Raw genomic sequence first — 20642 nt, 5'->3', positions numbered from 1 at the left:
GTTACAGGGGTACACAGGCAGCAGTGGTGTGGTCAGTGGAGGCCTAGTGGAAGGAGTGACCGCAGACAGGCATCGAAGGCCTAAAATAATAACACATGGCTGTAGGCAATTTTAAATTGGTTCCAGGGGTACACGGGCAGCAGTGGTGTGGTCAGTGGAGGCCTAGTGGAAGGAGTGACCGCAGACAGGCATCGAAGGCCTAAAATAATAACACATGGCTGTAGGCATCTTTAAATTGGTTCCAGGGGTACACGGGCAGCAGTGGTGTGGTCAGTGGAGGCCTAGTGGAAGGAGTGACCGCAGACAGGCATCGAAGGCCTAAAATAATAACACATGGCTGTAGGCAATTTTAAATTGGTTACAGGGGTACACGGGCAGCAGTGGTGTGGTCAGTGGAGGCCTAGTGGAAGGAGTGACCGCAGACAGGCATCGAAGGCCTAAAATAATAACACATGGCTGTAGGCAATTTTAAATTGGTTACAGGGGTACACGGGCAGCAGTGGTGTGGTCAGTGGAGGCCTAGTGGACGGAGTGACCGCAGACAGGCATCGAAGGCCTAAAATAATAACACATGGCTGTAGGCAATTTTAAATTGGTTACAGGGGTACACGGGCAGCAGTGGTGTGGTCAGTGGAGGCCTAGTGGAAGGAGTGACCGCAGACAGGCATCGAAGGCCTAAAATAATAACACATGGCTGTAGGCAATTTTAAATTGGTTACAGGGGTACACGGGCAGCAGTGGTGTGGTCAGTGGAGGCCTAGTGGAAGGAGTCACCGCAGACAGGCATCGAAGGCCTAAAATAATAACACATGGCTGTAGGCAATTTTAAATTGGTTCCAGGGGTACACGGGCAGCTGTGGTGTGGTCAGTGGAGGCCTAGTGGAAGGAGTCACCGCAGACAGGCATCGAAGGCCTAAAATAATAACACATGGCTGTAGGCAATTTTAAATTGGTTACAGGGGTACACGGGCAGCAGTGGTGTGGTCAGTGGAGGCCTAGTGGAAGGAGTCACCGCAGACAGGCATCGAAGGCCTAAAATAATAACACATGGCTGTAGGCAATTTTAAATTGGTTACAGGGGTACACGGGCAGCAGTGGTGTGGTCAGTGGAGGCCTAGTGGAAGGAGTGACCACAGACAGGCATCGAAGGCCTAACATAACAAAAATGTCAATACAATGGTATTGTCAGTGGCAGGCATTGAAGGATGTCAGCGCATAGACTAAACATTGGTGGAGCTGTGAGATAATTTTGCAAGTGGTAGAGCACTGTTTGAGCTGGGGTGGGGGGAAACTGTCTTGTGGCCGGCGGTACAGGCCCAGGGCCCCTCATATTACAACGGTGTGTCTGACGTTGGGTGCGCACCACCACCACCAGAGACACTTTATTGTACTAGGAGGGACCCAGTGGCAGTGCCGTCGACCAAAAGCGGGCTCACCCACCTCTTCAGACAAACTGCACTCTCACGGGTGCTGTCGCCAAGTGTCGATACCACGGCCCCGTGTGGGGAGTTTGGCCATTTAGTGAGGTGTAAACATGTCGTATGCTGGACAATCAGGTGCAGAAAATTACGAGATTGGAAAAGGCATTCAGAATAGTCCACAGGCAAGACCTTTTCATAGGAAAGCTAGGTGTCAGCCGGGCAAGGTGGGGCAAAAGATTTCGAAATCCAGTTGTGGTTCATTTTAATGAAGGTTAGATCATCTACATTTTGGGTAGCCAGACGAGTCCTTTTTTCTGTTAGTATTGAACCTGCAGCACTGAATACTCTTTCTGATAGGACACTAGCTGCCGGGCAAGCAAGCTCCTGCAATGCATATTCTGCCAATTCTGGCCAGGTGTCTAATTTTGATGCCCAGTAATCAAATGGGAATGACGGTTGAGGGAGAACATCGATAAGAGATGAAAAATAGTTTGTAACCATACTGGACAAATGTTGTCTCCTGTCACTTTGAATTGATGCTGCAGTACCTGTCCTGTCTGCGGTCATAGCAAAATCACTCCACAACCTGGTCAGAAAACCCCTCTGGCCAACGCCACTTCTGATTTCTGCCCCTCTAACTCCTCTGGTCTGCTGGCCCCTGCAGCTCGTGTGAGAACGATCACGGGCGCTGTGTGCAGGGAATGCCAGAAGCAAACGGTCAACAAGAGTTGATTGTTTGGTTGCTAATATTAGTTCCAAGTTCTCATGTGGCATTATATTTTGCAATTTGCCTTTATAGCGAGGATCAAGGAGGCAGGCCAACCAGTAATCGTCATCATTCATCATTTTAGTTATGCGTGTGTCCCTTTTGAGGATACGTAAGGCATAATCCGCCATGTGGGCCAAAGTTCCAGTTCTCAAATCTGCGGTTGTGCTTGGTTGAGGGGCAGTTTCAGGCAAATCCACGTCACTTGTGTCCCTCAAAAAACCAGAACCCGGCCTTGCCGCGCCACCAATTTCCAGTGGCCCCGGAAAAGCTTCCTCATTAAAAATATAATCATCCCCATCATCCTCCTCGTCCTCCTCCTCCTCTTCGCCCGCTACCTCGTCCTGTACACTGCCCTGGCCAGACAATGGCTGACTGTCATCAAGGCTTTCCTCTTCCTCAGCTGCAGACGCCTGATCCTTTATGTGCGTCAAACTTTGCATCAGCAGACGCATTAGGGGGATGCTCATGCTTATTATGGCGTTGTCTGCACTAACCAGCCGTGGGCATTCCTCAAAACAATGAAGGACTTGACACATGTCTTGAATCTTCGACCACTGCACACCTGACAACTCCATGTCTGCCATCCTACTGCCTGCCCGTGTATGTGTATCCTCCCACAAAAACATAACAGCCCGCCTCTGTTCACACAGTCTCTGAAGCATGTGCAGTGTTGAGTTCCACCTTGTTGCAACGTCTATGATTAGGCGATGCTGGGGAAGGTTCAAAGAACGCTGATAGGTCTGCATACGGCTGGAGTGTACGGGCGAACGGCGGATATGTGAGCAAAGTCCACGCACTTTGAGGAGCAGGTCGGATAACCCCGGATAACTTTTCAGGAAGCACTGCACCACCAGGTTTAAGGTATGAGCCAGGCAAGAAATGTGTTTCAGTTGGGAAAGGGAGATGGCAGCCATGAAATTCCTTCCGTTATCACTCACTACCTTGCCTGCCTCAAGATCTACAGTGCCCAGCCACGACTGCGTTTCTTTCTGCAAGAACTCGGACAGAACTTCCGCGGTGTGTCTGTTGTCGCCCAAACACTTCATAGCCAATACAGCCTGCTGACGTTTGCCAGTAGCTGCCCCATAATGGGAGACCTGGTGTGCAACAGTGGCAGCTGCGGATGGAGTGGTTGTGCGACTGCGGTCTGTGGACGAGCTCTCGCTTCTGCAGGAGGACGAAGAGGAGGAGGAGGGGGTGCGAACGGCTACAGCCAATTGTTTCCTAGACCGTGGGCTAGGCAGAACTGTCCCAAACTTGCTGTCCCCTGTGGACCCTGCATCCACCACATTTACCCAGTGTGCCGTGATGGACACGTAGCGTCCCTGGCCATGCCTACTGGTCCATGCATCTGTTGTCAGGTGCACCTTTGTGCTCACAGATTGCCTGAGTGCATGGACGATGCGCTCTTTAACATGCTGGTGGAGGGCTGGGATGGCTTTTCTGGAAAAAAAGTGTCGACTGGGTAGCTCGTAGCGTGGTACAGCGTAGTCCATCAGGGCTTTGAAAGCTTTGCTTTCAACTAACCGGTAGGGCATCATCTCTAACGAGATTAGTCTAGCTATGTGGGCGTTCAAACCCTTTGTACGCGGATGCGAGGCTAAGTACTTCCTTTTTCTAACCATAGTCTCATGTAGGGTGAGCTGGACTGGAGAGCTGGAGATCGTGGAACTAGCGGGGGTGCCGGTGGACATGGCAGACTGAGAGACGGTGGGAGATGGTATTGTTGCCACCGGTGCCCTAGATGCAGTGTTTCCTACTACGAAACTGGTGATTCCCTGACCCTGACTGCTTTGGCCTGGCAAAGAAACCTGCACAGATACTGCAGGTAGTGCGGAAAATGGTGGCCCTACACTGCCGGAAGGGATGTTGCGTTGCTGACTAGCTTCATTGGCCGAGGGTGCTACAACCTTAAGGGACGTTTGGTAGTTAGTCCAGGCTTGCAAATGCATGGTGGTTAAATGTCTATGCATGCAACTTGTATTGAGACTTTTCAGATTCTGTCCTCTGCTTAAGGTAGTTGAACATTTTTGACAGATGACTTTGCGCTGATCAATTGGATGTTGTTTAAAAAAATGCCAGACTGCACTCTTCCTAGCATCGGATACCTTTTCAGGCATTGCAGACTGAGCTTTAACCGGATGGCCACGCTGTCCTCCAACAGGTTTTGGCTTTGCCACGCGTTTTGGGCAAGATACGGGCCCGGCAGATGGAACCTGTTGCGATGTTGATGCCTGCTGCGGCCCCTCCTCCTCCGCTTCAGAACTGCTGCCGCCTGCACCCTGTTCCCCCAATGGCTGCCAATCGGGGTCAAGAACTGGGTCATCTATTACCTCTTCTTGTAGCTCGTGTGCAACTTCGTCTGTGTCACCGTGTCGGTCGGTGGTATAGCGTTCGTGATGGGGCAACATAGTCTCATCAGGGTCTGATTCTTGATCAGCACCCTGCGAGGGCAATGTTGTGGTCTGAGTCAAAGGACCAGCATAGTAGTCTGGCTGTGGCTGTGCATCAGTGCACTCCATGTCAGATTCAACTTGTAATGGGCATGGACTGTTAACTGCTTCATTTTCTAAGCCAGGGACGGTATGTGTAAAGAGCTCCATGGAGTAACCCGTTGTGTCGCCTGCTGCATTCTTCTCTGTTGTTGTTTTTGCTGAAGAGGACAAGGAAGCGACTTGTCCCTGACCGTGAACATCCACTAACGACGCGCTGCTTTGACATTTACCAGTTTCACGAGAGGAGGCAAAAGAGCTAGAGGCTGAGTCAGCAAGATAAGCCAAAACTTGCTCTTGCTGCTCCGGCTTTAAAAGCGGTTTTCCTACTCCCAGAAAAGGGAGCGTTCGAGGCCTTGTGTAGCCAGACGACGAACCTGGCTCCACAGCTCCAGACTTAGGTGCAATATTTTTTTTCCCACGACCAGCTGATGCTCCACCACTACCACTACCCTCATTACCAGCTGACAATGAACGCCCCCGGCCACGACCTCTTCCACCATACTTCCTCATTGTTTTAAAAACGTAAACAAACTAACGGTATTTTTTGCTGTCACACAAATTACACGGTGAGCTATAACTTCAGTATGATTTAGCTACCCCTTTACAGGTGAGTGAGACCACAACGAAAATCAGGCACAATGTTACACACTCTGTTGTTGGTGGCAACAAATGAGAGAGATGCCACACACGCAGGACTGTCACTGAAGCACAAATGTAAATATTAATCTCCCACTGATTTGATTTTTTTTTTTTTTAAGGGAGACTTTAGGAAAAAAAAATAATAGAATAAAATGATTTTTTCAGGAAGAATTTAGAAACCAAATAAAATAAAATGATTTTTTCAGGGAGAATTTAGAAAACAAATAAAACAAAAAAAGGCTTTCTATGGCCCACTGAGTGAGAGAAGACGCACACAGGAGTCAGGAGTGGCACACAAGCCCAGAGGCCAATATTTATCTCCCACTGATTGATGTAGTGATTTTTTCAGGTAGATTTTGGAACCCAAATCAAGCTAAAAAAAATAATAGGCTTTCTATGGCCCACAATTGGAGAGAGAGAGAGAGATGGCACACCCAGGAGTCAAGACTGGCACACAAGCAGAAAGAGCAATATTAATCTCCCACTGATTTGTTTTTGTTTGTTTTTTTCAGGGAGACTTTAGGAAAAAAAAAATAGAATAAAATGATTTTTTCAGGAAGAATTTAGAAACCAAATAAAATAAAATGATTTTTTCAGGGAGAATTTAGAAAACAAATAAAACAAAAAAAGGCTTTCTATGGCCCACTGAGTGAGAGATGACGCACACAGGAGTCAGGAGTGGCACACAAGCCCAGAGGCCAATATTTATCTCCCACTGATTGATGTAGTGATTTTTCAGGTAGATTTTGGAACCCAAATCAAGCTAAAAAAATAATAGGCTTTCTATGGCCCACAATTGGAGAGAGAGAGAGAGATGGCACACCCAGGAGTCAAGACTGGCACACAAGCAGAAAGGGCAATATTAATCTCCCACTGATTTGTTTTTTGTTTTTGTTTTTTCAGGGAGACTTTAGGAAAAAAAAAAAAATAGAATAAAATGATTTTTTCAGGAAGAATTTAGAAACCAAATAAAATAAAATGATTTTTTCAGGGAGAATTTAGAAAACAAATAAAACAAAAAAAGGCTTTCTATGGCCCACTGAGTGAGAGATGACGCACACAGGAGTCAGGAGTGGCACACAAGCCCAGAGGCCAATATTTATCTCCCACTGATTGATGTAGTGATTTTTTCAGGTAGATTTTGGAACCCAAATCAAGCTAAAAAAATAATAGGCTTTCTATGGCCCACAATTGGAGAGAGAGAGAGATGGCACACCCAGGAGTCAAGACTGGCACACAAGCAGAAAGGGCAATATTAATCTCCCACTGATTTGTTTTTTTTTTTTTTTTTTTCAGGGAGACTTTAGGAAAAAAAAAATAGAATAAAATGATTTTTTCAGGAAGAATTTAGAAACCAAAGAAAATAAAATGATTTTTTCAGGGAGAATTTAGAAAACAAATAAAACAAAAAAAGGCTTTCTATGGCCCACTGAGTGAGAGATGACGCACACAGGAGTCAGGAGTGGCACACAAGCCCAGAGGCCAATATTTATCTCCCACTTTTTTTTTTTGTTCCAGGGAAAATTTATAAACCCAATAAAAAAAATAATAAATAGGCTTTCTATGGCCCACTATCTGAGAGACAGAGAGAGATGGCACGCTTAGGACTGGCACACAAGCCCAAAGGCCAATATTAATCTCCCTTTTTTTTTTAAGGGAGAATTTATAAAACCAAAAAAAAATAAATAAATAGGCTTTCTATGGCCCACTATTTGTGAGAGAGATGGCACGCTCAGGACTGGCACACAAGCCCAGAGGCCAATATTAATCTCCCACTTTTTTTTTTTTTTTCCAGGGAAAATTTATAAACCCAATAAAAAAATAAAAAAATAAATAGGCTTTCTATGGCCCACTATCTGAGAGAGAGAGATGGCACGCTTAGGACTGGCACACAAGCCCAAAGGCCAATATTAATCTCCCACTGATTGATTTATTGATTTTTTCAGGTAGAATTTAGAACCCAAATAAAGCAAAAAAAAAAAAAATGGGCTTTCTATGGCCCACTGAGTGAGTGATGATGTACACAGGAGTCAGGAGTGGCACACAAGCCCTGAGGCCAATATTTTTCTCCCACTGATTGATGTAGTGATTTTTTCAGGTAGATTTTAGAACCAAAATCAAGCAAAAAAATAAATAGGCTTTCTATGGCCCACTGAGTGAGTGATGATGCACACAGGAGTCAAGAGTGGCACACAAGCCCTGAGGCCAATATTTTTCTCCCACTGATTGATGTAGTGATTTTTTCAGGTAGATTTTATAACCCAAATCAAGCAAAAAAATAAATAGGCTTTCTATGGCCCACTGAGTGAGAGATGACACAGACAGGGATGGCACTCTAGCAGAAATGTCAATCTTAATCTCCCACAAAAAAAAAAAAAAACAGGGAGTGTCCTTCAATTACTATCTCCCTGCAGTAATCTCAGCCAGGTATGGCAGGCAGCAATAAGGAGTGGACTGATGCACAAATTAAATAAAAAGTGTGTACAAACCAAAAAGATAGCTGTGCAGAAAGGAAGGAACAAGAGGATTTGTGCTTTGAAAAAAGCGGTTGGTTTGCACAGCGGCGTACACACAGCAATGCAGCTATCAGGGAGCCTTCTAGGGCAGCCCAATGAGCTACAGCGCTGAGGGGGAAAAAAAAAAAATGTAGCTTCCACTGTCCCTGCACACCGAAGGTGGTGTTGGGCAGTGGAAATCGCTACAGCACAAGCGGTTTGGTGGTTAATGGACCCTGCCTAACGCTATCCCTGCTTCTGACGAAGCGGCAGCAACCTCTCCCTAAGCTCAGATCAGCAGCAGTAACATGGCGGTCGGCGGGAACTCCCCTTTATAGCCCCTGTGACGCCGCAGACAGCAAGCCAATCACTGCAATGCCCTTCTCTAAGATGGTGGGGACCAGGACCTATGTCATCACGCTGCCCACACTCTGCGTTTACCTTCATTGGCTGAGAAATGGCGCTTTTCGCGTCATTGAAACGCGACTTTGGCGCGAAAGTCGCGTACCGCATGGCCGACCCCGCACAGGGGTCGGATCGGGTTTCATGAAACCCGACTTTGCCAAAAGTCGGCGACTTTTGAAAATGAACGACCCGTTTCGCTCAACCCTACTCAAGACAGCTGCCAGACAAATGAAGATAACTATGAAAATGGTCTACAGCATTTAAAATTATTTTTTCTAGAGTCAGATACATTTGTTGGAAAGTTATTCCTGCACGCAGCAGATATTCATCTCATCATTGACATAAAAGAGAGTGGTGGACATTAATCAATGTTCGTGATAGCTCTTGATACAACTCTTGGTGCATTACACTGGCATACTAAAATAGCCTGAAATCCCTTTTCTGCATATAAAAGCAACATGGTAGACTCTTTTAGTTTTCAGCATGCAATGTGCCTTAGGTATTAAATCTGACTTAGAACTTAGCATCATTGTGTTATAATTTTGCTGAACATAGACTCTATGTGAACCTACTTTTCTTCTTGATGCATTTTTTACTTGACCGGCTCCTTGATGTCTCAGCAGTCTGGTTAAAGAACATAAACAGTAAAAGATCATTTTAATTCAGGAATATTGTTTTTACACCTTTACCTTTTAAATTTCTTGACACAAATTTACAAAATATAGCATTAACTTGAGCATTATGCATTTTGTTTTGCTCCAGGTTCTTTACAGTATTGATGGCTGCATCCGAAACTTTAGAATGGTAGAAGGAAATACAGACTTTAATAACCCCACCTCAAGCTTTAATGTTGGCTCGTGCTTTGCTAATCCACAGAAAGGAACATATTTTGATGGATCAGGGTTTGCAAAGACAGGTAATTATTTTGAATCATGTTATATCTCTAAGATAACATTAACAAAAGATTGCTGAGAATTTTGAACTCTGGTGTCCTCAATCGATCTTGAAATGAAGAGGTCACAAGACAGGCTTCAGTGTTGCAACCAATAAGACAATAAGCCATAACCTAATGTTTTAATGTTCAGAAATATACTTTTCATAATCTTAAAATGTAGAACAATGGCATATTATGGTGGATCAGGGCCAAGAATAGCCAGGATACAAAGCTATAATTGTCTTCACAGCCATAAAAGCCATTTGTGCTTCTGTATCAGAAAAATAATTGCAGTCACTTTTCTTTAACCTATTGTCAGATTCTAAGTACTGAACGTGCAGTTTGGAAGGTTGAAGCGGTTCTAGCTTTTATTTTACATCTTGAAATTTTATGCCAAAACACATCGGCAAAATTCTGTGCACTTTTAGCACTTTTAGTACGTATTTCTGCTTGGTAATGCTTACAATATAATATTATGTTTTAGTATTGTATGTGTCGTATAACTATCTGATATGTTGCATTTGTGTATTTCAGTGGGAGCTTTTAAAGTAGGTACAGATCTGCTAGTAGAACTAGAATTCCGAACAACAAGGAGTAATGGTGTTCTTATTGGAATAAGTGGCAAAAAGATGGATGGACTGGGAATTGAACTGGTGGATGGTCAGGTAAGTGACTTGTATATTTACTTACATATGGGCTAGCTATAATTTATCATCCTGGACTTTAATTTAAATCTAACTCCTCTAGTGTAATTGAATTCCATCTTTGCATAGTACAGAATAGTAAAGAATAATTTCCCTCCAGAGATGCACTACGGTTCCAAAGTTTAGGCTCACTCAGACAATTTTGTGTTTTCCATGAAAACTCATACTTTTATTAATCAAATGAGTTGCCAAATTAATAGAAAAGTAATTTAAAATCTAGTCCATACATTGACAAGGTTCGAAAAAAAGATTTTTATTTGAAATAATAATTTTCTCCTCCAAACTTTGCTTTTGTCAAAGAATGCTCTCTTTGCAGCAATTACAGCATTGCAGACCTTTGGCATTCTAGCAGTTAATTTGCTGAGGTAATCTGGAGAAATTTCACCCCATTCTTCCAGAAGCCCCTCCCACAAGTTGGTTTGACTTGATGGGCACTTTTTGTGCACCATATGGTCAAGCTGCTGCCACAGCAGCTCAATGTAGTTGAGATCTGGTGACTACGCTGGCCACTCCATTACAGATAGAATGCCAGCTGCCTGCATCTTCCCTAAATAGTTCTTGCCTAATTTGGAGGTGTGTTTTGGGTCATTGTCCTGTTGTTGGATGAAATTGGCTCCAATCAAGCTCTGTCCATAGGGTATGGCTTGGTGTTGCAAAATGGAGTGATAGCCTTCCTTATTCAATATCCCTTTTACCTTGTACAAATCTCCCACTTTACCAGCACCAAAGCAACCCCAGACCATCACATTACCTCCACCATGCTTGACAGATGGCATCAGGCACTCTTCCAGCATCTTTTCAGTTGTTCTGTGTCTTACAAACATTCTTCTCTGTGATCCAAACACCTAAAACTTGAATTTATCTGTCCATAACACTTTTTCCCAATCTTCCTCTGTCCAATGTCTGTGTTCTTTTGCCCATATTGATCTTTTCCTATTATTAGCTAGTCTCAGATATGGCTTTTTCTTTGCCATTCTGTCCTGAAGGCCAGCATCCCGGAGATGCCTCTTCACTTTAGACCTTGACACTGGCATTTTGCGTGTACTATTTAATGAAGCTTCTCGGTTGTTGCTCGGTTGTGCAGCGGGCCTCCCACTTCTCATCTACTCTGGTTAGAGCCTGTTTGTGCTTTCCTCTGAAGGGAGTAGTGCACATCACTGTAGGAAATCTTCTGTTTCTTGGCAATTTCTCACATTCAATAGCCTTCATTTCTAAGAACACGAATAGACTGTCGAGTTTCACATGAAAGTTCTTTTTTTCTGGCCATTTTGAGAGTTTAATGGAACCAACAAATGTAATGCTCCAGATTCTCAACTAGCTCAAAGGAAGGTCAGGTTTATAGGTTCTCTAATCAGCCAAACTGTTTTCAGCTGTGCTAAAATACTTGCACAAGGGTTGTAAAGGGTATTCTAACCATCCATTAGCCTTCTTACACAGTTAGCAAACACAAAGTACCATAAGAATACTGGAGTGATGGTTGTTGGAAATAGGCCTCTATACACCTATGAAGATATTGCATTACAAACCAGACGTTTGCAGCTAGAACAGTCATTTACCACATTAACAGTGTATACAATTTATTTCTGAATCATTTAATGTTAGCTTCATTGGAGAAAACTGTGCTTTTCTTTCAAAAATAACAAAATTTCTATGTGACCCTAAACTTTGGAACATTCATGTATATACTGCAAAAAATGGCAGCACTCATCCATGTATGTGCAACGTTTCGACTCTTCAAACTGTGAGCCATTCTGAAGCCATGTGAGAAAGGCTCACAGCTGAAATATTGCACATACATGGGTAAATAAAGACTACAGTTTTTTCACTATCACACATTTTTTGCCATATATATGGTGGATAATGGGTCGGTACCCTGAGGCTTTCACCCATTTGCTATATCAGTTTTATACCATGCTCTGTTCTTTCTTTTGAGCATACCTGTAGAGATAAGAATACAGATTTAAATAAAGGAAGTCAACCTCATCTACCTTGTATATCTTTAGAGAACACACATTATATACATATATTGTATATATATTTTAACCCCTTAATGACAGCGCCATTTTGGTACTTAATGACCAAGCCAATTTTTACAATTCTGACCACTGTCACTTCATGAGGTTATAGCTCTGTAATGCTTCAATGTATCCCACTGATTCCGAGATTGTTTTGTGACATATTGTACTTCCTGTTAGTAGTAAAATTTATTCGCTATGTCTTGCATTTATTTAAGAAAAAAAAAACGGAAATTTAGCAAAAATATTTTACAATTTTGCAATTTTCAAACTTTTAATTTTTGTGCCCTTAAATCAGAGAGTCAAATAGCACAAATAGTTATTAAATAACATTTCCTACATGTCTACTTTACATTAGCACAATTTTGGAAAACTATTTTTTTCGTTAGGACGTTATATGGGTTAAAAGTTGACCAGCAATTTCTCATTTTTCCAATAAAATTTACAAAACCATTTTTTTTAGGGACTACCTCACATTTGAAGTGAGTTTGGGGGTCAATATAGCAGAAAATACCCAAAAGTGATACCATTCTAAAAATTGCACCCCTCAAAGTGCACAATACCAAATTCAAGAAGTTTATTAACCCTTCAGGTGCTTCTCCAGAACTAAAGCAATATGGAAAGAAAAAAATAACATTTTACTTTTTTTTTTAATTTAATTTAGACCCAAACTTTTTTATTTTCATAAGTGTAACAAGAGAAAATGTACCACAATATTTGTTGTGCAATTTCTCTTGAGTACACGGATACCCTTCATGTGGAGGAAAGACACTGTTTGGGCACATGTCAGGGCTCAGAAGTGAGGAAGCATCATTTGACTTTTTGAACGCAACATTGGCTGGAATTAGTGGTGGGTGCCATGTCACATTTTGAGACCCCCTGATGTACCTAAACAGTGGAAACCCCCAATTCTAACCCCAACCACAACACACCCCTAACCATAATCCCAACCATAACCACAACCATAACTCTAAAAACAACTCTAACCGCCACAACCACAACTCTAACCCCAACACCACAATCCTAACTCCAACACAGCCCTAACCCTAGCCCCAACCCTAACCCCAGCCCATCCATAACCTTAGCTCTAACCCCAGCCCTAACCCTAACCCCCACCATAGCCTCAGTTCTAACCCCAACCCTAACTCTAACCCTAGCCCCAATCCTAACCCTAATGAAAAAAAATACTTTTTTTATTTTATTATTTTTACCTAAATGGGTGATAAAGGGGGTTTGATTTACTATTTTTTTATTGTGATCATTGTGATAGGGTTTACCACAGTGATCAAAATGAACCAACTGTACATGCGCCTGCCATTTTCCTCCCAGAAGAAGACGCCGAGTGACAGAGTCAAAGGGTCCAGGGACACAGGAGGTACCGGTGGAGTCTCAAAGGACCCAATTTCTCTCTCCTCTGGTATGCTAGATCATATCAGTGGAGAGAGAAATAAATGGAAAATAAGCCTTTTTTTGGTAGCCACCTTTATTGGGTAAATAACGGCAATTGTAACACTGGGGACGATAAAATCTCACCCAAATCATGTTTTCCGGGGGCCTCAGCTACCCCTGATAGCTGAGACCCCAGAGATTTTCTGACACTGGGTTCGCTATACCCTTATTCCTCAGCGCTATTAAAAAGCAGCACTGAGGAATAAGTACCCTTAACTGCCGCTGTGAAAAGGCGTATCAGCAGTCGTTAAGGGGAAAAATATATTTTATATATATAAAAACAAAAGAATACAGCTGTACACTGTAAATGCTAAGATGTATGAAAACTTTGAACAGGTAAAATTTAAACTGTGTCATTGCTATATACTGTAGAATAAACTTTCAAAAATGAAGACACTTGGCGCATAAATTGGCCAATTCATGAGAGCCCATCAGCCGCGACATAAATTTATATACATTTATGTGAAAAAGTGTTTGCCCCTTCATGATTTCCTATTCTTTTTGCATGTTTGTCACACTTAAATGTTTCAGATCACCAAAAACTGTAAATATTAGAAAAAGATAACACAAATAAACACAAAATGTAATTTTTTAATAAAGGTCTTTATTATTAAGGTATTAAGGGAAAAATAAATCCAAACCTACAAGGCCCTGCGTAAAAAATTGATCCACCTGAGTTCAAATTCCCTTGCCTCATGCCTCATCACCTCCACATCTGTTCTCAATCAGGAAAAATCGCTTAAATGGGACTTGCCTGACAAAGTGAAGTAGACCAAATGCTCCTCAAAAGCTAGAAATCATGCAGTGATCCAAGTTAATTCTGGAACAAATGAGAAACAAAGTAATTGGGATTTATCAGTCTGGAAATGGTTATAAACCAATTCTCAAGCTTATTGACTGCAGCAAACCACAGTCAGAGCCATTATTCACAAATGGCAAAACATGGAACCTTCCCAGGAGTGGCTGACTGACCAAAATTTCCCCAAGATCAAAGTGACAACTCATTCAAGTGGTCACAAAAGTTCCCATAACAACATTCAAAGAAATGCAGGTCTTATTTGCCTCAGTTAAGTTAAGGTCGGTATTCATTACTCTACCATAAAAAAGAGACTGGGCAAAAATGGCTGATGTGGCAGAGTTCCAAGATGAAAACCACTGCTGAGCAATAAAAACATAAAGGCTTGTCTCAGTTTTGCCAGAAAACATTTTGATGATCCCCAAAACTTTTGGGAGAATACTCTCTGGAATGACAAGACAAAAGTTGAACTTTTTGGGAGGTGTATGTCCCATCACATCTGGCGTAGAAGTAGCACAGCATTTCAGGAAAGGAACATACCAACAGTAAAATATGGTGGCAGTGTGATGGTCTTGGGCATTATTTGTGGCTTCAGGATACTGAAGACTTGATGTGGTAAATGGAACCATGAATTCAGCTGTCTACCAAAAAATCCTGAGGGATAATATCTGGCCATCTGTTTGTGACCTCAAGCTGAAGAGCACTTGGGTTATGCAGCAGGATAATGATCCAAAATACACCAGCAAGTCCACCTCTGAATGGCTTAAGCAAAAGAAAATTAAAACTTTGGAAAGGCCTAGTCAATGTCCTAACCTTAATCCGAATACAATGTTGTAACCTTAAAAAGGTTGTTCATGTTTGGAAACCCTCCATTGTGGCTGAAATACAACAATTCTGCAAAAATGAGTGGTCCAAAGTTCTTCCGGAGCATTGTAAAAGACTCATTACCAGTTATTGCAAATGCTTGGTTGCTGTTGTTGCTACTAAGTGTTGCACTGTCAGTTATTAGTTTTTAGGTGGCACTTTTTCATACAGTGCCCTGTGTCTATTATTTAAATTTGTTTGGTGGTCTGAAACATTTAAATGTGACAAACATGCAAAATAATAGGAAACTAGAAAGGAGGCAAACACTTTTTCGCACAACTGCACATATGTAGAACATAAGTATGAATGAACAACATGTTAGCTAGATTGGTTTGTACCCTCTTGCAAAAATGTTCTTGAAACATCAAATTCTGTTCTTCAGCATATATTTTAGCTGGCTACATACCAAAGATTTTGTATTTTGTATTGTCAAAAAGGTTTAGACTTACATTGCTTTTCAATGATTAGCCAATTGCCACCTCCCGTAATGTTTATACTGGGTTTTTTTAATCGAGGATGTTAAAATCAGCTGATAGCCAAACCAGATTTAATTTCAAAAGGGCTATTGATAAGAAAAGATTTTTAGTATTTTATAAAGCCAATGTATCGGTTTTAATACACAACATTCATTTTGTTCAATAGATTCATTTTTAATGTACATTCAAGCAGGATAAACAGTACCGTCAAAATTTGAGTAAACCAGGAGTCATGTCTGTTTAGTTAGACAGCACATTTGGATGCAAACATCATGCCTTTTTTTTCTGACATTTTGATTTTCCTTTAGCTCCTTTTCCATGCCGATAATGGAGCTGGCCGTTTCACAGCAGTTTATGATCCTGAGGTGCCAGGTAGCTTGTGTAATGGACAATGGCACAAAGTGATGGCAAATAAAATAAAGCATCGTTTAGAGATGATTGTTGATGACAACAAAGTAGAAGCTGCAAGTCCAAATGCTGCCTCCACATCTACAGACACCAATGATCCAGTCTTTGTAGGAGGATATCCTGGTAAGTCTAATTGATCTGTCAGATTATTCTAGCACTTAAATATAGAATGATCACGTGACAGTTTTTTTCCCTTTGGGTAAATTATCAAAAAATCAATTAAGTTTATTCAATCGAAATTAGCAACCAGTAAGTTGAATCCTACTAGTAGGTTTCCGACAGGTAGGATCTGAGCAGGTCGGTGAAGTTATGATTGAGCTTGAAGTGAACCTTTCAACAAATTGCACATGTTTAATTGGACACAAAATGTAATAGTGGCTGCAGAGCAGCAAAAAGCTTTTTTTAAAAAAACTTTGCCTCGCTAATATAAGTAAAGTTTTTGGAACCTAATAAGTTAAATTTAGTTACAGGTGGTTTTCGTACATCTTGATCCTTTTCCAGGTGTTCAATTAATTTTTCTTCCATATAAAACTGTTTGTTTTTTCATTGCTTCCCTTTTTGAGCATGCCGTATACTGTATGGCAGGGGTGTCAAACTGCATTCCTCGAGGGCTGCAAACAGGTCATGTTTTCAGGATTTCCTTGTACTGCACAGGTGATAATTTAATCACATACACAAATAATGAGTTGGTGATTAAATTATCACCTGTGCAGTATAAGGAAATCCTGAAAACATGACCTGTTTGCAGCCCTCGAGGAATGCAGTTTGACACCCCTGCTGTATGGTGATACAATGCTTAACATGCACTTGATTGAAGAGTTATTCCTGGAATTAAGTTTTTTCATGCTATGAACTTACAGATCGCTGGTGTTATCACCGCTGGGACACCGAGCGATTCTAAAAATGGGGCTGTGGAACATGGAAACTAGTGTTCTACAGAGGTAAGTCTTGAACAGAGCAGTGGTGCATATGCTTGACTTCCTCTCCATTCATTGTCTATGAGACTGTGGTAGAAAACAAAGCATAATACTGATCTATTTACAACAGTCGCATAGACAATGGTTAAGCATGTGCATATCTTTTCTATTCATGATAGAGCTCCACATAGCATGGTCTCCAGGGTCAAAAGTCCTTGAAATCATTAGTAATCCCAGCTGTCAGACCTTCTGTGATCAGTAAATGATCCCCTATTCTTTGGATAAGGGATAACTTTCAACTCTAGGAATAACTCTTTAAATTATCAGCATTAGTATTAATAAAAAAGCTGTATTGGTGTGATAGTATCAAGGACACTGATTAGTAGCAACTGCAGCACTGCACAATTAGCTGAAAGGCGTGGAGCACAGTTGCTTTCAAAGTCACATTTCTTACTTGTACTAATGCTTACAATTTATCCAGAGGCATGTTTAGGAATATAACACCATACAGCTTAGATCCATACCACTGGTTAATGTACCTAATTGTACTGACAGGCTACTATAAGCAGGGCTGACGTTAGGGGCAGGCATACCAAGCTGCTGTCTAGGGCTCCCCCTCCTCCAGGGGCCCCAGCCAGTCTCATGCCGCTAACAGAATTGAGCAAGTGGCTCCACAGCTGCATGTGTTACGGCTGTGTGACCATCACAACACATGCACGGAGAGCCCAACGCATAGGCTCTCCATGCATGTGTCATGAATGTCACACAGCCACGACACATGCAGTTGCGGAGCAGAACAGCTGATCAGCTGGAGCGATCCAGGAAGCCAGGTTCTTATTCGGTTTACTGAATAAGCAGGGACCCTTGCAAATTCACTCAACTCTAGCAAATAATATATGCACACCACATGGCTGATTTTGGGCTCGGCACCCCCACATTGCGCATTCAACTTATCGGTATCATAGATGTCGATACAGTTGAACGCAGTGATAGAGAGAATGTCAGCTGACGCTTCCTCTCCCATCACTCCCAGTCTGCTAGTAACTCAGTGGGAGCACAATGATATCATATCATTGTGCACCATGCTGTGCCAGGAGAGAAGTTGCTGAGACTGGAGCACAGCCTGCAGCAGTGCGGTGAACAAGGAGGAGAGGGGAGTATTGTGTGTGTGTGTGTGTGTATGTACATGTGTGTACTGTGTGGGCTACACTAGACTGTGTGTCTGTGTGTCTGCATTATAGTCTGTGTGTCTCTGCATTATACTATGTGTGTGGGGGCTGCATTATACTGTGTGTGTGGGGGCCAGCATTATAATGTGGGGCTGCACTATACTGTGTGTGTCTGCATTATACTGTGTGGCTACATTATACTGTATGAGGAGGGCTGCATTATACTGTGTCACTGTGTGGGGGGCTTCAGTATACTGTGAGTGGGGCTGCATTATACTGTGTGGGGGGGCTACACTATGCTGTGTGTCTGAATTATACTGTATGTGGGGGGCTGCATTATACTCTGAGGGGGCTACATTATACTGTGTGCATGTGGGGCTGCAGTATACTCTGAGGGGGCTGCATTATAGTCTGAGGGGGCTACATTATACTATGTGTGGGGGGCTGCATTATACTCTATGAGTGGGCTGCAGTACACTCTATGAAGGGGGCTGCAGTATACTCTGAGGAGGGCTGCATTATACTCCAAGGGGGCTGCATTATACTGTGTGTTGGGAGCTACACTATGATGTGCATGTCTGAATTATACTGTGTGTGGGGGGCTGCATTATATGCTTAAGGGGCTGTATTATACTCTATGTGGGGGCTACATTATACTGTGTGTGGGGGCTGCAGTATACTGTGAGGGGGCTGCAGTGTACTCTGAGGGGGCTGCATTATACTCTGAGGGGGCTGCATTATACTCTGGGGGGCTGCAGTATACTCTGAGAGGGGCTGCATTATATTCTATCAAGGACCATGGATAGTGCATTATACTACATGTACTATATGGCGCATTGTACTGTATCGAGGAACAAGCGTCAAACGACTTCAATATTGTCAATCACGCTCGTTTAACAGCTGGAACTCAGTCAGCACATGTAAACACAACAGAAATGTTTCGGTGTGATGGTGAAATATGTGAACATTTGGAGCCCCACTTTAAACTTTTGCCCATGGCCCCACTTTTTATAAAACCGGCCCAGACTATAAGCACAGTAAGCTCAGAGCTATAATGTTAAAATATTATCATGAAAACCTAAGGAAAAAACTTTTTACATTCATTACCAGTAGTGGCTAATTGTCGCAAACAAATAACTTTGAAAATGCAGAAATCTTGGAAAGAAAAGATTATACGAAATGGTGTTTTAGCTTCTGTTGTTACTGGAGCTGTAGAATCCATTTACAGATGAATGGTCTTCCAAATTTGAAGATCCAGCACCATGCCCACAACATACAGTACATGTTTTTAAGGAGCGTCCACACACACACTTTGCATTGCAGCCAAGTATCAGGGAAAATTAAAATTACCATACTTTGTAATTACCACAAATTTGCTTTCAGTTGATGTTATAGAGAACCTCATGAAAACATAGACATATAGAGGTATAGTAGGACCACATACATGTATTGGTGTCTTATTTTGTCTCCTTAGAACACATAGGCTTTATTGCAATATTAAAGGAAACTTGGTGATCATCTGTAATAACACACTTCACTAGTAATATCAGAAAATTAACAGTACTTTGTGAGGAACCATTATCAAACCAAAGACTAATGAGAAGTTGTGCATTTTCACAATGTAGTATGATCGGTTTTTAAGTGCGGACATTCTGTAATATGGCTTATTATACATTTATGGCCTCACATCTACATTTGGCTCGTGTTTAATAAAGATTTTAAATATAATAGATAAGCATGTAACTGTATTAAATATTAATATGTTTTAGAGGTTTGCATAAATGTAATACACTGCTATCAGACAGAGCTTATGAATCTTAAGATCTTTTTCTTGCACTCCTGATAACTGCTACATTTCTTTTAAATGTTAAAGTCGCGTAAAGTATAATGTGCTCATAGGATTTTTATTCCTGTAACATAAAAAGAATTAATAGTACAAGGCTATGGCTTTATTAATCAGCCCTCTGTCTCTTATCTGCAGATGATGTGAAGCAGTTTGGCCTGACCACTCAAGTGAGCTTTAAAGGGTGCATTAAAGATCTCAAACTTGCCAAAGGCACCGCCAAACCGCAGGAGATCAACTTTGCCAAGTCGTTGGAAATAAAAGGAGTGCAGCCATTATCATGTCCTTGATCTCAGAGCTGCCATAGAGACCAATATCTGCAACAGTCCCATGTTATGATGTGTGCTTGTACGCACGTAACATTAATTGAACTTCAAAAGGTGCCATATCCTATATTTTGAATGTTGTTCAAGATTTAATATTTTCCCCATATGTTAAATAAAGAGCATTTCTTTAAACAATATAAGTGTTTCAATTATTTGTTCAAAAAAGTCTGTATTTCTTTATGTGGCCAAGGATGTGGCGTGGTTGGAGAGCAGTATTATTGTTAAAATAAGAATGGCATAGCTCAGTAGTGGCAAACTATTTTGGTGTAGGATATTCATTTGTTGTGGAACCTCAGTTAGATATTTTCTAGAGGACAGGTACACGTGGAATGTAAAATAACCTCAACACATTATTAACATGACCATTTTTCAGAGGTATCATTGCTCATGTAATAGTAATAACAATGTCTAGTGATTTCCATTGTTTAATAATTCAGGTTGCTTTGGGAACACAGATTATCATGCTGTACCAGAATCTATACTTGAGCACCAAATAATACATGCACAAAATAACCCA

The 20642-nt window shown here is 41.8% G+C and overlaps 1 protein-coding gene across 2 annotated transcripts in view; it reads left to right on the top strand.

The window, feature by feature from the left end:
• Positions 1-20254, top strand: part of LAMA2 (laminin subunit alpha 2) — a 1496617-nt gene extending 1476363 nt beyond the window's left edge. For both annotated transcript variants that reach the window (XM_069726054.1, XM_069726053.1), the window contains 4 exons: positions 8987-9140; positions 9693-9823; positions 15771-15993; positions 19938-20254. In XM_069726054.1, the coding sequence (XP_069582155.1) occupies positions 8987-9140; positions 9693-9823; positions 15771-15993; positions 19938-20089 (660 nt within the window). In that variant the 3' untranslated portion in view covers positions 20090-20254. The remainder of the gene's footprint in view (positions 1-8986; positions 9141-9692; positions 9824-15770; positions 15994-19937) is intronic.
• The last annotated feature ends 388 nt before the right edge of the window (positions 20255-20642 follow it).

The sequence above is a fragment of the Ranitomeya imitator genome, chromosome 5, assembly GCF_032444005.1.
Source record: "Ranitomeya imitator isolate aRanImi1 chromosome 5, aRanImi1.pri, whole genome shotgun sequence".
NCBI classification, from domain to species: domain Eukaryota; kingdom Metazoa; phylum Chordata; class Amphibia; order Anura; family Dendrobatidae; genus Ranitomeya; species Ranitomeya imitator.
Note: the sequence above shows the minus strand (reverse complement) of the source record. Positions and strands in the feature narration are given on the sequence as shown.